A 16675-nucleotide genomic window follows, 5' to 3' on the forward strand; every position below is an offset into this window, starting at 1 on the left:
AGCTTGTAAAGATTTCCAGTCATCAGTCCACTGATCAGATCAGTCTGAGGTTTCCCTCACATCAGTACCGCATCTTCATCATCACAGTGGTTCTCCTCCTCCTCAGCTCATCCTGAACTGCTCTCAGTAGCCACTTTATTACAGCGCTACTCACATCACAGCAAAAAACAATAAATCACATATCAGTCCTACTGTCTCTCAAATCATACCGTGAGGTGTTTTTTAGATTAAGGTCATTCTAGAAAGGTGCAGAAATGTTTGGGATCGTCTCGTCCTCCGTGTCGGAGACGATGCTTCACATGGATGAAGGAGCCCAAACTGAGCTGATCACAAAACAGAATTTTACCAGATGATTTCAGCAGCTCGTCTTCAGAACGAACTGTTTCAGTTTCCACAAACAAAACTGGATGATACCGACTGTTTCCACCCTTTTCCACCCAAAGAATCCAGAAACCACAGGAAACGTGCGACAAGCAACCAGGAACTTGATTATGGGATTTTCGGGAAGTGACACAGACTGACATGCAGGTCACATGATGCTCTCAGACCCAGAGAGACTTTGCTTCTTTTATTTTGAGCTAAAGCATTAAAATAAAAAGAACAAGAGAACATTTCCAACATTTAAAAAGTCTGTGATTTTGCTCATTTGAAGGCTGAAATGATTCTGCTGTTTGTTCCTGTGCAACATTTGACCGCTGCAAAAAGTCTGAGTTCACTGCAGACGAGCTGAAATTTCTGACGTTCGCGCGTTTATAAGAACACGGAAAAACTTCAGTGGACTTGATTTTCACGACTCTGCAGTCAGAGAACTTTATGCTGAAGAAACTGAAAAGATTACATGAAAACTTGCTTTAAAATCTAGGATTTTTCTGGAACATTAAATGTAAATGACTGAATAAGCAAATGTTGAAATGTTTTTAATATCACATGTTCTCGAGAATTAGGACAAAACTGTATTTTGAGGGACTTTTGATTTTTACTCTTCAATTATGCAGGAAAATATATTTTAAAAGATCAAACTTGTTATTAAATGTTGAAACAGGTCGACCTGCTAATCATTCTTGATTTCTTTTAATTAAATTTAGTCAGAAAAATTTTATTTTTTATTTTTTAATGCTGATCAAAATACACATTTTTCTTATTTTTTATGTCATACGTTTTTTTGGTATGACATGATTTTCTCAAGAATGGCAGCAAAGGGACGAAGTGATCGATGCCGTGTCTTTGTATAAATGTCTCTGGGTAAAATAATATATTTGAAACTTTTGGAAACGCAGTGAGTTAAAGGGTTCCTCGTCTCTGAGGAAAGTTCTTTCTGCAGAAATGCAGCCTTTGACCAATCGGTGATGTTCAGTCCTGTAAAACTCCAGCAGTTCACAGTCAACTGATCAGTTTGACCTCAGCCACAAGAACTTTTTTCTGAGGTAGGAACTGTGGCCGAGGAATTTAACCAGAACCGGGTTCCTCCAGTGTAAAAGTTCCTGGGAAAAGGTTCTTGTGGTGGAAAAGGGTCTGAAGTGATGATCTGTCCGACTGTCGAGCCGCCAACGCTCTTTAACAGTCGGCAGCTGACAGATCTGTGCTGTTTGAAACTGGTGAAAGCTGCATTCACGTCAGGACAGAACCAGAACCAGAACCAGAACCAGAACCTGACGGACAAACCGTTAAGAAGTTTACATTCACAGATTCGTCGTTTCAAATCAAGCAGACCCAGCTGCACTTGCTTTAGCGTCACTAGTGGCGGGACCAGAGGATCGTGATGTTGGTTCCTTTTTGGTCTCACATGTTTATCCAAATAAATCTTTCAGGCTGGTTCAGCTGGTGTGGATGTTCATGGAGGACGCGCTGATGTGCCGTCGCCCTAAATCAGGACAGACTTAAACTGTCTCCACCACAGGAAAGGCTTAAAAACTAATTCTGGTATGTTTAAACCTGCCCCCTGTTTGTTTGCATGTAAGTGCTTGTTTTTGTCACTGACAGGTTCAGATTGTTACTTTAAGTGTCTGACAACATTATGGAAAGGATCCCTGCAGAGGTGGAGCTTTTTTTAAAGTCTAAGATCCTTTTTGTTTAACCAGAAATTGTTCTCTTCAGTCTCACCAAACTCCATTGACAAAATCAGTCATTTTACCTTGCAGGACATTGAGGTGTCTGACTCCCCGCTGCCTCCATCTGTTTGTTTGTGTTATTGTGTAACCAAAAAGTCATGTTAACATGTTAAACCACCAAAGTCACACAAAAACACAAACACATGAAGTGATCGAGGCAGTGGTAGACCAGCAACAAACCCCCATCTTCTGCCAGGTAAAATGGCTGATTTCGGCTTTGTAAAGATAAAATATCTGGATTATGTAACCATAGTTTCCTGTCAGAAAAGTCTGTCTGACAGCAGGTAAAATATAGCATAGACAGAAACTGATATGGTTTGGAGAAGCAGCATGAGTACCGGCGTAGGGAGCAAAGCAATGTGCTGCTGTGATCAGGGTCAGCAGCAAAATGTATTTTAGACACCAAAAAAAAAAAAAAAAATCAATGAGTGTAAGTGTACGCTATATTTAGAATGTTTTCACCACTTTAACTTTCTGTCAGACAGACTTTTCTGATGGGAAACCACTGTTATATATGTAAAATATTGCTCTCGCAAACAAACCAAACTCCATTGACAGAATCAAGTTTGGTTAGTTTGGAGAAAGTGATATTTGGCTTAAATAACGGTGGTTTCCTGTCAGAAAAGTCTGTCTGACAGCGAGGGAAAGTGGTGAAAACATTCTAAATATAATGTACGCTTAATCTGATATTGATTTTTTAGGTGTAAAATATATTTTACTGCTGACCCTGATCACAGCGGTACATTACTTAGCTGCCTACGTTGGTTCGTGTCGACCGCCATCTACTGTAGGTAATACTCTGACTGTGGATGACTATGTAACCTCTAGATGGCGCCAGCAGATCTACTATCTGTATGTGACAAACTTTGAAGCAAAAACACTTCAACAAAGAAAAGGTGTATTATTCTCTGTGTCCATCAGGGGGCAGAATAAAGATGATTTCTGACGTGACGTGAATGCAGCTCGAGCACAACAGCTGCATTTTTTACACTTGTCTTTTACACTACGTCTTTTCTTGGATCAACCAACTAAAAGGTTTCTTTTCTTTTTCTTATTTTTTTAAACAACAAAAACACATCAAAATGAGAGTTAAAAAAAAACAACTGAGGTTAAACAAAGAAATATTAGCTACACGTTCATTCAGTAGTTCTTTTGAAATTTGGACCAAAACACTTTTGTCTCCCTGTATCGTTCCAGTTTCAGTTCTGCTGAAGAAGCTCAGAGTTAATTTGGCTGCAGCATGTTTTTGATCTGCTTGGAGGTAGCCTCGTCGTTCAGGTGTTTGGTCGTGTACCTGCAGGGACGGATTTCATTTATTTAATAATAATTTAATCAGGGTCACTGATGGAGCTGAAATCAATAATGCTAATGATGGATTTCACTTTGCGTTTGTGATGTGTCAGACCTGAGAGCGTTGAGTAATCCCTCCACGCTGCTGGGCGGCTGCTCCTTCAGCACTCTGATGCAGCCTTTCATCTGAAAGTGACCAAACAACAGAGTTAACCAATCCTGAGACGGATCTCTGCAGCAGGAAACAGAAACATGACGGGTCCAGATACACCCACGCAAACCCACCCAAAACCTGTGGCAATAAATTATCTGAAGCCCCAATCCTGATGCACGCTACTGCAAACATATGCACACGTTTAATACTTTAAAAATGAGAGAGAAATGGAATCTTGCCAACTGAAAAATAGATCCAAACATGTGAAAACAGGTGGATCTTTGGATCTATTTTTCAATTGGCAAGACTGTGACAGGATTTTGTGTGTGTGTGTGTGTGTGTGTGTGTGTGTGTGTGTGTGTGTGTGTGTGTGTGTCTTGCTAACGTACGTCTATATTGGAGGTCTTAACGAAGGCTCCAGCCGGGTGAACGTGGTCGTACAGGATGATGACACCGACCATCACACGGAGGCAGAACAGCACCGTCTCCTCACTGGTGAAACGACTGCGATACTCCCTGCACACACACACACACACACACACACACACAGTGTTGGTTCATGTCTGAGGCAGGTGGCTGTGATGACGATGCGTTCAGGAACATGTCAGGACTCACGGTGTTTCCAGCATCACTTTACACACGCTGGCCATCGTGCTCAGACAGTCTGTCGTGTTTTCAGTCGGCACGTCTGGATTCTTCACAACAACGGCAGGAAAATAAAGTTTTATTCAATAAACAACGACTGAACAAATAGAGCTTTATTAAAGTTTCAGTCTCAAAACAACTGTTTCCTGAAATTTATTGTTAAAAATCATACAGACAGGAGGCATTTTTGTATCTCAGTGTGGACGGATTTAGAGCTTTTAATTAGTTTAAATTAAGTAAAAGTAGCAATAAAACAATGCAAAAATACTTTATTACAATTTCATTAAAATGCACAAGTACTTTTAGCAAAATGTACTTTAAATATAAAAACTTCTAAGTACTCAAAAATGTGTTATTTTTAATCTATTATTAAATTAATTGTTAAAAACTTTGATTATCCTTTTTTTAAAGACAAAAGTTTAAGAGAAAAATAGTAAAAGTAACAAAAAAGTTTGAAATATAAGAAATTAAATAACTAATGTCACACTGGTTTCTGTGATTTCTTGAGTTTCGTTTAGAAATTCTATGAATTTAGAAAACATTTCAAACTTTATGCGAATATTAATTAGATGAAAGTGACGTATATGAGCAGAGAGTTTAAAGGTTTGTTTCTCTGCAGACTCACAATTCAAACACAGAAGAAGAAAACTTCAGGGTTCATTAAACGTCTCTTCAGTGTTTGTAGAAACATGTTGAGACGGCGTCCTCTGCTGGTGGTTTGTGGAAGAACAAGGAGAATAATCTGCTGTGACGACAGTGACCCCTACAGGCTGAACTCTTCACTACACTAAACCTCAGTTTAGTTTTTAATCTAAATGTAGATTAAATTTAATAAAGTTGCACCAAAACTTCAAAGTCTTAAGTTACACTTGAGAAGGTTTAACTTTTTAAAACTGGAGAAAAAAGTGTAACATAAAATATTGTATAATGCAAATATAAGTTAAATATAGAGATTAATGGCACAAGGGTCAAAACAGCATTATTTATTTATTTTTTGTTTGTTTATTTGTTTGTTTCTTTGTTGTAATGGTGGTAAGCAAGCATCTCAGTGTTGATTAAATCCAAATTAAATCACTAAACTTGGATTTACTAAATGCAGATGAGTTTTTATTTGTGCAGCAGAAATCGGCTTGATTTTAAACCTGGATTTACTCATTTTAAACCCGGTTTTATTAAACTCTGATTAGAGTTCTGGACAAACTCACATCTGAGACGAACTTTGACGTAGCGTCACTTAGCGTCTTCAGCATCGGTGTGGCGCTGGCATAAAACAGAGACATCCGATTGGCCAGCTCGTTGTTGACCTCATTTCCTGTGTCTGCCTGGAAAAAAAAGGCAACATGTTGTCATGGAAACCCGTTCAGTGATCAGCTGAATATTATGACACAATCATATTTTTGTCCCATAACAGAGGTTGAAGATGATGGAGTTATTATATTATTGTTATTAAAGTGGTTTCATGTTTGAAGACTCAACTTTAAAAATGTATTTATAACTTTATCTTAACTTTTAGAAAAGTTCACAAAACTTCTACAGTTTGTGGAATCAGGTGTCTAATACGATGTAAATAAACAGGTGTGTTGTTTGTTTGTTTGTTTGTTTGTTTGTCTTACAGACAGGTTGTTGATTCTCATGCGGCTGATGGTTCGACGATAGTAGCTGAAGTCGTTCTGGATGGCCGGGTTGGTCATCTGGACGAAGAGACGAAGAACATGAGGAGGACAGAAGGAGGAAGAGGAAGTACTCACATCCTTCACTTCAGTCAAACAATAAGTACTGCAGTATAAAAGTATAAATACTTCAATATAAAAATACTAGGAGTATGGGAGGGAAAGGATGGGAGGAGGTGAGGAGGTAAAGAAGTGGATGAGGTGGAGGAAGTAAATGAGGAGAGAGTAGAGGAGGTGCAGGAGGTGCAGGAGGTGCAGGAGGTGCAGGAGGTACAGGAGGTGCAGGAGGTACAGGAGGTGCAGGAGGTGCAGGAGGTGCGGAGGTGCAGGAGGTGCAGGAGGTACAGGAGGTGCAGGAGGTGCAGGAGGTGCAGGAGGTGCGGAGGTGCAGGAGGTGCAGGAGGTGCAGGAGGTGCAGGAGGTGCAGGAGTTGCAGGAGGTGCAGGAGGTACAGGAGGTGCAGGAGGTGCAGGAGGTGCAGGAGGTGCAGGTGCGGAGCGGTGTGAGCAGACCTTGAGCTCGTCGAAGCGCAGCGTGAAGTGCATGATGTGGGCGAACTGACGAGCCAGAGCCTGTTTCTGCTCCAGGTGCTGAGTGGGAGTCGACGCAGAGCTGGTGAGGACCTCCAGGAGACACCGCAGACTGGACTCTGACGGGAGACAGGAGGGAGACAGGAGGGGGAGACAGGAGGGAGACAGGAGGGAGAGACAGGAGGGAGAGACAGGAGGGAGAGACAGGAGGGAGACAGGAGGGGGAGACAGGAGGGAGACAGGAGGGGGAGACAGGAGGGAGAGACAGGAGGGAGACAGGAGGGGGAGACAGGAGGGGGAGACAGGAGGGAGAGACAGGAGGGAGACAGGAGGGGGAGACAGGAGGGAGACAGGAGGGGGAGACAGGAGGGGAGACAGGAGGGGGAGACAGGAGGGAGAGACAGGTCAGTTTCATATTTCTATAATATCTAACAGAGAAGAAAGGCTGCTGATATTTCGTGATGTCAGCTCAGGTCTGCCCCCTGGAGGCTCCACTGTTCATTACAGCAACAACATGAAAGAGTTCTGATTTTTCTCAGCAGAGGTGGAGTTTAAAGAGTAAAGTTTGTCCTGAAGGTGGCGCTAGAGGACAGATCATCAGGATCATCCATCATCAGTGTCTACAGCACATCATGGATAAACTCTCGGTTGGTGAGATATTTTACTCTCACCACACTGATGAGTTAGTCCTGAAGTAAACCGACTCTGGGTTCAAGCGCCGGACTAACTGTCATCCACGATTATTACAGGATCATCAAACCGACAACTTTCTACGGATGCAAACAATCACAAAACACACGGTTCAGAACCTGTCATGGTTCTGAGTCACTGATCAGATCCCTTCAGTTCTAACAACCCGACACTGAGGAAAGAAAAAGACAACCATCATCCTGTCACCGTCCTCTGGCGATGTGTGGACGCGTCCAACAAAGCTGCTGGACAGAGCGTCCATGTTTCAGGACATAGCGTTTGACACTGAGACTTAATTTAACTTAATACTTTTTTTAATTATTAAGATTTGTCTGGAGGTTAATAACAAATGTTTCTGTGGAGCATCAAACTCAGAACATATTGATTGTTGCTTTAAATGATTTTTTAGGTGAATGATTGTTTCCAGGTTCTTACCGAGCTTCTGAGAGAACTCGTAGAAGGTTTTGAGTTTAGCAACCAGAGGAACCACAGCTGACCAGGCCTTCTCCTGCACCCCCTCCACATTAGGATTCTGGATGGCCTGAACACACACACACACACACACACACGCACACACGCACGCACACACACACACACGCACGCACACACACACACACACACACACACACACACAGACACACACACACACACACACACGCACAAAAGTTATTATTTTTCTGTTTTGTGTTATTTTCTTCTCATCAGACAGTCATGGCTTTTCACAATAAAAGCCTGAACACAACGTGAAAGAAGTATTGAGATACTTTACTTGAATAAAAGTACAAAAGTAAAAAGTAAAAGTTTTTACTCTATCTGATGTTTTTATCAACATCAACACATCTGGAGATTTTCACTGGACACAAATCAAAAACTGTAATCTGAAAAGTAACTAGTAACTAAAGTAATGGAGGAAAAAATATAAAGTAGCATGAAAAGAAAAGAGGCGAGTAAAGTACAAGGACCTCAGATGTGTTCTTAAATACAGCAGTATATACGACAGTACTAGAACCATAAAGGGTTCTTTGCCTTGTTCCTAAAGGAGAACCTTTTTAGTTTTGGGTAGAACTGTTTATGAAGGTTCCACTTGGATTCTAAGAGTTTTATCTAGAACACACTTGAGGTTCTACCACGAACATTTTTTTTCCAGTGGTTTTTGCAAGAACACACTGAGGGGGTTCTACCAAGAAACTTTGTAAATTCCTGCCAGAAGCAAATGGTTCTGGGTAGAACATCAGCCCCTCAGGAAGAACCCTTTGGGAACCCTTATTTGTAACATTGTGGAGACACATAGTAAAGCCAGGTGTGAACTGATGCACGTTTACACCTGGTCAAAAAGAAAAGATACAAGTACCTCAAATGTGTACTTCAGTACTGCAGTAGTTGAGTAAATGTACTCAGATTACCTGTCGTATTTCCTCTCCTGCTCCTCTGTACGCCTGCAGGTCGTCCAGGATGACCCGCGCCTCCGTCAGCACCTGGTTCACCTCCTCCCACACCCCCGTCTCCGACTGCGAGGGCTGAGCGTCTGCAGGGAGGCGCCCAGAGGTCAGAGGTCACATTGACCAGAGAATCAGAGCAGTGTGTGTGTGTGTGTGTGTGTGTGTGTGTGTGTGTGTGTATCTCACTCTCAAAGTCCAGGAAGAAGTTTCCTCCATTGTTGTCGATGTCTCTGGTTAACACCTTGATCAGGTTCCCCATGCTGTCGACACACAGTGTCAACTATTTAAACAGTGACAATGAGTGTGGTCAGTGAGAGAGTTAAAAAAACACACGAAGAAGAAGAAGAAGAAGAAGAAGAAGAAGAAGAAGAAGAAGAAGAAGAAGAAGTTCATGGAGACGTGCTTTAAACCTGCTTTCCTCTCTCTTTTCTCTTTAGTCCTCGTCATTTATCAACAATATGAAATAAAACATTCACTGATTTTTTAGTTTTTTACTCAAAATCTAAAGTTATGAATCAAGAGCTGACTGTTGTCATGACAACGAATAATTCTCATCCCTTTTACAACCAAACTCAGCTGCTCGCTGAAGCCTTTCAGAGAGTTCTGCCTGGAACCTAAAATAAAGGCTTATACAAAAAAACGTTTTCAAAATGTTTCACCCAGAACCCCCTATCAGAGGTTCTACAGAGAACCCCACCATGGTGCAATGGTCAGGGTGCTAACAAGAACCGATCGAGGGGATTCTAATGAGAACCCTTTTATATTCCAAGGGTTTTATCTAGAACACATTCATGGAGAGAGTTCTACCTAGAACCAAACATAAAGGGTTATATCTAGAACCATCTGTGACAGCTTTCATCCAGAACACACAGAGAGGGTTCTACTGAGAACACTTTTATATTCAAAGGGTTTTATCTAGAACGTGCCACGGATGTTCTACTGATTACTGTTTTATATTACGGTAGAAAGAACCCTTGATGAAAGAGTTCTTCTATTTCAAGGATTTCAACAATCCCTGAAGAACCCTTTTTCTCCAAAGAGGGTTCTTTGGATGTAAAGGGTTCCAAATGGAACCCTTTGTCTTACAAAGCACCCTTGACAAACTCTTTCTTCAAAAAGGGGTTCTTCAGATGCAGATGGTTCTGGGTAGAACCTCAGTCTGTCATGAAGAACCCTTATTCCTGGAGTACGGGTGGAGACAGAGTGTGATGAAGTGACGTTCTCTGAGCTGAACTCTTATTTCTGAGAACGTTCTCTCTAAAATCATGACTCCTAATTGCATTTTTTTGTTATCTTTCAGATTTAATTTAAAAAGTGAGGTCTGATTATATTTCATGTTCCTGCGGCTCAAACTTATCAATATTTCACGGTGATCGATTGATTTTAAACATGATGAGACGTTATTCATCAGTTCAGTTTAAATGGTGACTGTATCCACTGCTGTCTTGGTCACTCTATAGAATGATTGATTGATTGATTATTTTCTGACATCGATCAGCTTTATTCAATATCACACACGATGACTTCAGTGGACGATGATGTCACTGTGCTGACAACACAAACAAACACACCCTCAGGTGTTTCAGGTGTGTCCTGCAGACACTGATAAAGGTCAGAGGTCACAACACGACAGGTCTGCTCTTTGTGTTGCCATGTCAAAAATTCAACCTCAAAAAACCCCCAAAAAATCACACTGTTGTCTTTACAACAATTCTGTTCCAATATCAGTAAAAATATTCACAGTTCAATATTTTTGACAGATTATTTGTTGTAAAGGAAATAAAATCATGATGATGTGATATCTGCTGGGTTCTGAACGGAACTTTATTCTGAAGAACAAAGATTTTTAGGTTCGGGTTGTTTCTACAGAACCTCATTATGATGCTGTTCACTCACACATTTTTCCTTTTTTATAAAAGTGCAGTTTGGTTTTGCACTCGGCCGCTGCAGTCTGTGACTGTGATCAGATCTGAATGACCTCACGGTGTCTGGATCTTAGGCCGCTGTGAACTGATCTAAAACTGAAGTTTAAACACTAAAAACTAAAGTGGAAGCAGCAAACCCACTGTGAACTAACTGAACATGAACTGGAAACAAAAACAGACAAAAAATAAAAACTGATGATTAATTTAATGGTCAATATAATAATCAATGAATCGATGCAGCTCATAATGAATCAACACACTCGACCACTTGGATCAGTTTCTTATCAAACCACGACTGCAGGTCTGACTGAACACAACGCTGCAAAAACCCTGTCACATTTTCTTCTCCTTTAAATCCTCAGTAATGATCTCAAAGACATTTTAAAACTTTATTCAAACCCACAGAACTTTATTCTAAATTCGAGCAAAGATCCCAAAGTTTCCACAGAGACCAAACATCAAACGTCAGACTGAATTTTAGGGAAATAATTCTGCAGACGCTTCTATTCGACTGCTGCAGCCAGACAGTGAGAAGCCGTGGAGTCAAACCGTGGTTTGAATAACAACACGATAAACGCACAACAAACTGTACATGATGCCGAGTTCAAGCTACTTACTGTGAGGTTTAACTTTGTGCAGATAAACTAAATGAAATAAACGCCTGAGGCTCTGCTGAGGGCTGAAGTGGGAGCAGCGTCTTCTCGTTAAAAAACAGTGAAAAGAGGAAGTGATGAAGTCTCTGAAAGTTTGGCCTAAATTTAAAACAGAGGAAGTAAAGCAGACTGTGCTCACATCAGGTAAGAACCGCTGTGAGAAGAACAACGGCAAACTGTAACTGAACACACACTGTACACGATGCAGAGCCTGCACAGCGCCGTCTCTTCACGATCACAAAAAAAAACCATGTCTGACGCAGAAACACACCTGAAGTTTCATCAAACAAACCCAAAATAACATTCATCCTCACTGTCTCAGTGCTGGAGGAAGAAATACTCACTAAAACTGCACAAATACTTTGTCTCAAGTACAATTACAAACAGCCAGACACATTATTTCAGCTCTTAAAGGGATAGTTCAGATAATTTGAGGTGGGATTGTACGAGGTACCGTTTACTCTCAGAGGACTGAAGAAACCAGAAAATATTCACCTTTAAGCAGCTTTTAAGAGTGATTACCACTACAGATCTGTACATCTGGTTTATGTGTAATTTTTCTTGTATTTTTGATTGCTGGCAGCTTTATCATTGTTAAAGCGACAAAATGAAAGTCAGACTTGTGGCTGAGTTTGTGCTGCAGAAAATGACACCGTGCACGTGAAGGAAGGACAGTTTAAAAATGTGCTAAACAAAGTCAGACGAGAGGAATGAATGCAGAGAAAGTCTGCACAAAGTCAACTGATCAGCTGATTGGTCTGTAAAATGTCAGAAAATGAAAATGGTGAAATATTTGAATCAGTGTTTGATAAAGACGAAGATGACGTCTAAACAAAGACTCTAAATAATGAAGTGATTAATTGTTGCAGCTCGTGTACATCCTTTAATTGACTGATCATTAATATTTGAAGCTGCTGCATTTTGAAGATGAAATCACAGAGTAATTAAGGGTATTTAAAGGGATAGTTTGGGTTATTTGTCAGTGTATCACGCAGGGCTGGAAATAATCAATTACAAATACTTAAGTTACTATTATCAAGAAGTTTTTTTGGGTACTTGTTCTTTTTTGAGTAGATTTTCAAGTCTGTGCTTTCACTTGTACTTAAGTAATCTACTTAGTTACCTTTAAAAACACAGTTAAGTACAATTTGAATGAATATCCAAACCTTTCATCTGCATTTCTGTAGCCAATCAGGTGCTCTGATCACAAACGGACCAATGAAAACCAGGAGATACAGACGAACAACCAAAACTAAAAGTAAACAGAGCAGCAGCACAAGTTTGGAGCGACGATGTTGATGATTAATCATCAACTGATTAACCCTTGTTAAGAACTTTGACCAATTAAAAATGCATTCATCAATATTTAATCAATAGTCTAGAAACAGCAGAACAGAAACCTCTTTGATTGAATGTCTGCTATTGATCATGTATTAAACATCAGCAGTTAAAAGAGTCAGTTCATTGATCTCCTGCTGTTTGTGTTTCTGTGTGACTTCAGTGAACTAAACTTTTAAAACATAAGAATCACACAACAACACAAATACAAACAAATACAGCTTCAAATACTAACAATCAGTCATTTACAGGATGAACACTGCAGCTGCAATGATTAATCAATTAATGTCAACTATTAAATCATCATCTCATTGTTTGGAGTCATTTCAAAATTCTGTGAATATTTTCTCTTGTTTTTTTCCTCCTTTATGACAGTAAACTGAATATATTTTAGTTGTAGACGTCATCCTGGTCTTTGGAAAACACTGATCAAGATTTCTCACCATTTTCTGACCAAACAACTAATCAATTAATCAAGAAAATAATCAGGTTTATTCAGGTGACTGATTATAGTCCAAAGTCGATTTGTTTGACCAGCTGTTTAAAGATGTTCATTTTTCTATCATTTATTTGAGAAAATGTTTGGTATTTTTGCTTTAAAGATGACTGAAACAACTGATCAGTTATCCAAACAGACTGATTGATTGATTGACTGTTTAAATGAAGGCTGTCAAACTCATTTTAGTTCAGGGGCCACATGCAGCCAAATCTGATCTAACGTGAGCCGGACCAGTAAAACCATAATCACCTGTCTATAACAATACTCAGAGTGCAACCGATGTTTATTTTTATTATTGATTAACCTGTCGATCATCTTCTCGATGTCTTGTTTTGTCCACAGTTTACGGTTACAGAGGACGACAGAAACCAGAAAATATTCACATCTGAGCTGAAATCAGAAAACATGGACAGTTTGACTCAAAACGATTAACTGATTATCAAAATAGTTGACAATTACTGATCGATTGACGAACTGTTGCAGCTCTGAACATCTCCAAGTTTTTCCCTTTTATTGATCATAAAGAAGTAAAACATAAACATCCTGAGATAAGAGCAGTTTCAGAAACATAAATCAGCTGCACTTTATTGAATTCTCTGACACTCCTGGTTTGAAGTGTTTATTAATGTTTTAGCTGCTCCAGATTCTAAATGTCTCGTTTGTATTTGTGTTGTTGGCTTCTTTAATCTCTTGATCGTGTGTGTCGTGCACATAAACGTGTTATTCTCATAATCAATCAGCTGATCAGCTGAACTCTAATACAGAACACTGAGATGATCGATTCTGCAGAATGTCTATCTAACTCAAAGGTTGCAGGCTGGTTTTCCCACTTTATTTTACTTTGTTCTATTTTATTTTAACTAATTTAATGTTATTTAATTGGTTGCAGCAGATTTAGCAAGACACTAATTTCCATCTGTAGTCCTGCACATAACGAGTAGATGCAATAAATAAAATTTAAAGTGCAAAACAGACTGCAGTAATAATAAAAACGGTAAGTACACACTGCCTGGTAAAAAATGGTGAAAGTTATGATTAATGATACTATATTGGTCTCTGATTGTTTATGTGAACTTAATTAACTTTACATAAATATTTGAAAAGAAAAGAAATAGTTTTTTTTCAGTAGCTTGTGACCCAGTGACTCTAAATCGGTGCCAAACATTATGAAGCTACAACACTGGATAAATAAAACACATTTATTGGATTTTAGTGTTTCTTGTATGTATATTTATATTTTTATCTAAACATAAATAAATATTTTATGACCCACTTGTTGGTACCTGTTCACATTTCTTTTATCAGAAATAGAGCCAGGAGAGTGAAATGTGCACAGAAGCACCAAAAAATAGATTTAAGAAACTCCTGCATCTCTTTCCAGAAATCATGACCCGGTTACATGAAATCATTCACAGACCTTGTTGTGAGCATTTTATCCTGGAACTACTTTCATTTTTATAGAAAGAAACAGGAAACCACCATTGGATGAATGAATATAACTCCAAACAAACCAAACTCCACTGACAAAAACGCTGATTTTACCTCTGAGATCACAGCAGGTTGTTGGTCTACAGCTGCCTGTCTGTGTTAATGTGTGACTGAGGTGAATCTGAACCGTCCTTTTCAGCTCATCTATAATATCTAATATTTTATTTATTGATAATATTTTATATAATTAATCTGAATCTACAACGTAACTAAAGTTATCAGTTAAAAGTGCAGTAAAAAGTACAATATTTGCCTCGATATGTAGTGCGATGGAAGTATAAAGTGGCATAAAATGGAAATACTCAAGTAAAGTACAAGTACATCAAAATTACTTTCCACCACTGTTTGTTGGTGTTGTTCTGTGGTATTAGTACCTAACACTAATACTCAGATCAAATAAATATATTGTCTGTTTTTTCACGTAAAGTGACTGTAAGTCTCAAATAAATGTAGTGCAATAAAAAGTGCAGTATTTAGGAGACTTCTGCAGTAGTTAAGTGTTAATAGAGTTGCACAATTATAAAATACAAGTTTTCTATTTTTTAGCTAGCTGGGGAACAATATTAATACTTAATATTACTTAAATTTTCCACCTCTTTTGTGCTCAGAAGCTCAACAGCTCAAATTTATTTTCATGTTTATCTGTGACAGCGAACATCTCCATATTGATTAACGTCAGTTTAACGTCAGTTTACATGACTGAGCTCGACTTTACTGAACAGAGATTTTCTTGTTGTGCAACAGAGCTCTGCTTAATTTCACATCATTCTAAGCCTTGTTTTACTAAACTCTGATTAGTGCTAATCTTAGATTAATTTAATCTAACCCAGTCTAAAAGTTTGACAAAGTGGAAAGAGTTGAAGTTGAAGTTCCTCCCAGCTGTTCTCGGGGTTTTTGCGTCTTGTTACGTTCATCCAGCACGTAAACACATCTGGAGCAGCGGCTGTTCGGTCGCTGTGCTCACAGACCTTCAGTAAATGTTCCAATAATCTGATCAGAAATCAAATCGATCCGATATTAAACCCAGTAAACAGCTTCAGTTTTTTGTTCCTGTTGAGTGTGCAGGACCTGACATGTCTGATCTCCACCCAGAGAGAAGTGAACCCCCTCCTGATCCACACCACCACCCTCCTCTTCCTCCTCCTCCTCCTCCTCCTCCTGCTCCCTCCTCCCAGCCTGAACAACCCCCCCTCTCCCGCTCCTCACCTTCACTGATAGCTGATCGATATGTGGGATCGATAGCGGGTGTCGGGGCTCGGTGTGTGTCGGTGGTCCAGGTGTGTCCTCCTCCTCTACATGCTGAGTGAGTATGAACCCGGAAAACCGCCGCGCGACGCTCCGTTAACTATAAAAGGAGTGATTTCCTCACGAGGAACTGAAGTCTGAGCCAATCACAGAGCAGAGCGGGCAGCAACTGCAACCTCACAGTCGGCCGACGGAGGCAACCTGAGCTGCACTGCAACTACAGCAGAGAGAGGGAGCAACTTTCAGAGGAACAGAACTGCCAGAAAAATAAAAATTACAGATGAAAAGTTCAAACTAATCCATTAACTTTTGTTCTAATTCTTAATCTCATAAAATGCAGCATTTTCCTTTAAAAACGGACTCATTGCGTCATCTTTAAGAGACACAGTGAGGCTCCACAGGTGACAGTCCCATTCACATAGATGTAATCAGATTACAGACATGTTTAATAAAAATGTGAATTACTATCAGATTAGAATTTTAAAGTACATTTTAAAACAAGAACAATAAGAAGAAAGTAACTTGATTACTTTCCATTACTTTTGGATTACCTCATCACCAAATATGGTTAAATAGTTTAGCCAAGTATAATTTGTTTTTATGTTTGTTGTAGGATTATTAATTGTTTGTTGGGATATTTCTTCTTTTGTTAGGCACAACTGCATGTTAAGATTAATAATTAATTACATGTAATCCATTACTCCCATAGCGTGTTATTCTCAGCATGATGAGAATTTTTTGTTTATTTTCTTTTTTACATGTTCAAAATAAAAATATACCAGTCAATAAATGTCTTGAAAATAAATATTTTTTACAGGACAGAGACATGTTGGGAAATAAAGTGTACAGAAGATATAGAACAGTTAAAATGAAATGAAATGTTTTGAAAATCAAACAAACAAAAGTCAATCTCTTTACAGGAATAATGGACCTGATCTAAAATTCTGGCTACAGCTCTGTTGACACTGCACATAATGTACGTACACGTTTGGGGATCAGCA

The 16675-nt window shown here is 39.3% G+C and overlaps 1 protein-coding gene across 2 annotated transcripts; it reads right to left on the bottom strand.

The window, feature by feature from the left end:
* Positions 1-3110: 3110 nt before the first annotated feature.
* On the bottom strand, positions 3111-15770 carry fam49ba (family with sequence similarity 49 member Ba). 2 transcript variants are annotated; one of them, XM_084733162.1, is made up of 11 exons: positions 15636-15770; positions 8713-8786; positions 8491-8612; positions 7523-7628; positions 6380-6516; positions 5811-5888; positions 5403-5519; positions 4168-4247; positions 3942-4068; positions 3514-3584; positions 3111-3402 (listed from the first exon to the last, which is right to left on the bottom strand). In XM_084733162.1, the coding sequence occupies exons 2-11, from the start codon at positions 8783-8785 to the stop codon at positions 3333-3335; spliced, it is 981 nt and encodes a 326-aa protein (XP_084589288.1). In that variant the 5' UTR covers position 8786; positions 15636-15770; the 3' UTR covers positions 3111-3332. The 2 variants fall into 2 exon arrangements, with proteins under 2 accessions (XP_084589288.1, XP_084589287.1); XM_084733161.1 differs by having other exon boundaries at positions 8713-8806; positions 15636-15762.
* Between the last annotated feature and the right edge of the window lie 905 nt (positions 15771-16675).

The sequence above is a fragment of the Lutjanus erythropterus genome, chromosome 12 (genome assembly GCF_056507025.1).
Source record: "Lutjanus erythropterus isolate fLutEry1 chromosome 12, fLutEry1.hap2, whole genome shotgun sequence".
Taxonomy (NCBI): domain Eukaryota; kingdom Metazoa; phylum Chordata; class Actinopteri; order Lutjaniformes; family Lutjanidae; genus Lutjanus; species Lutjanus erythropterus.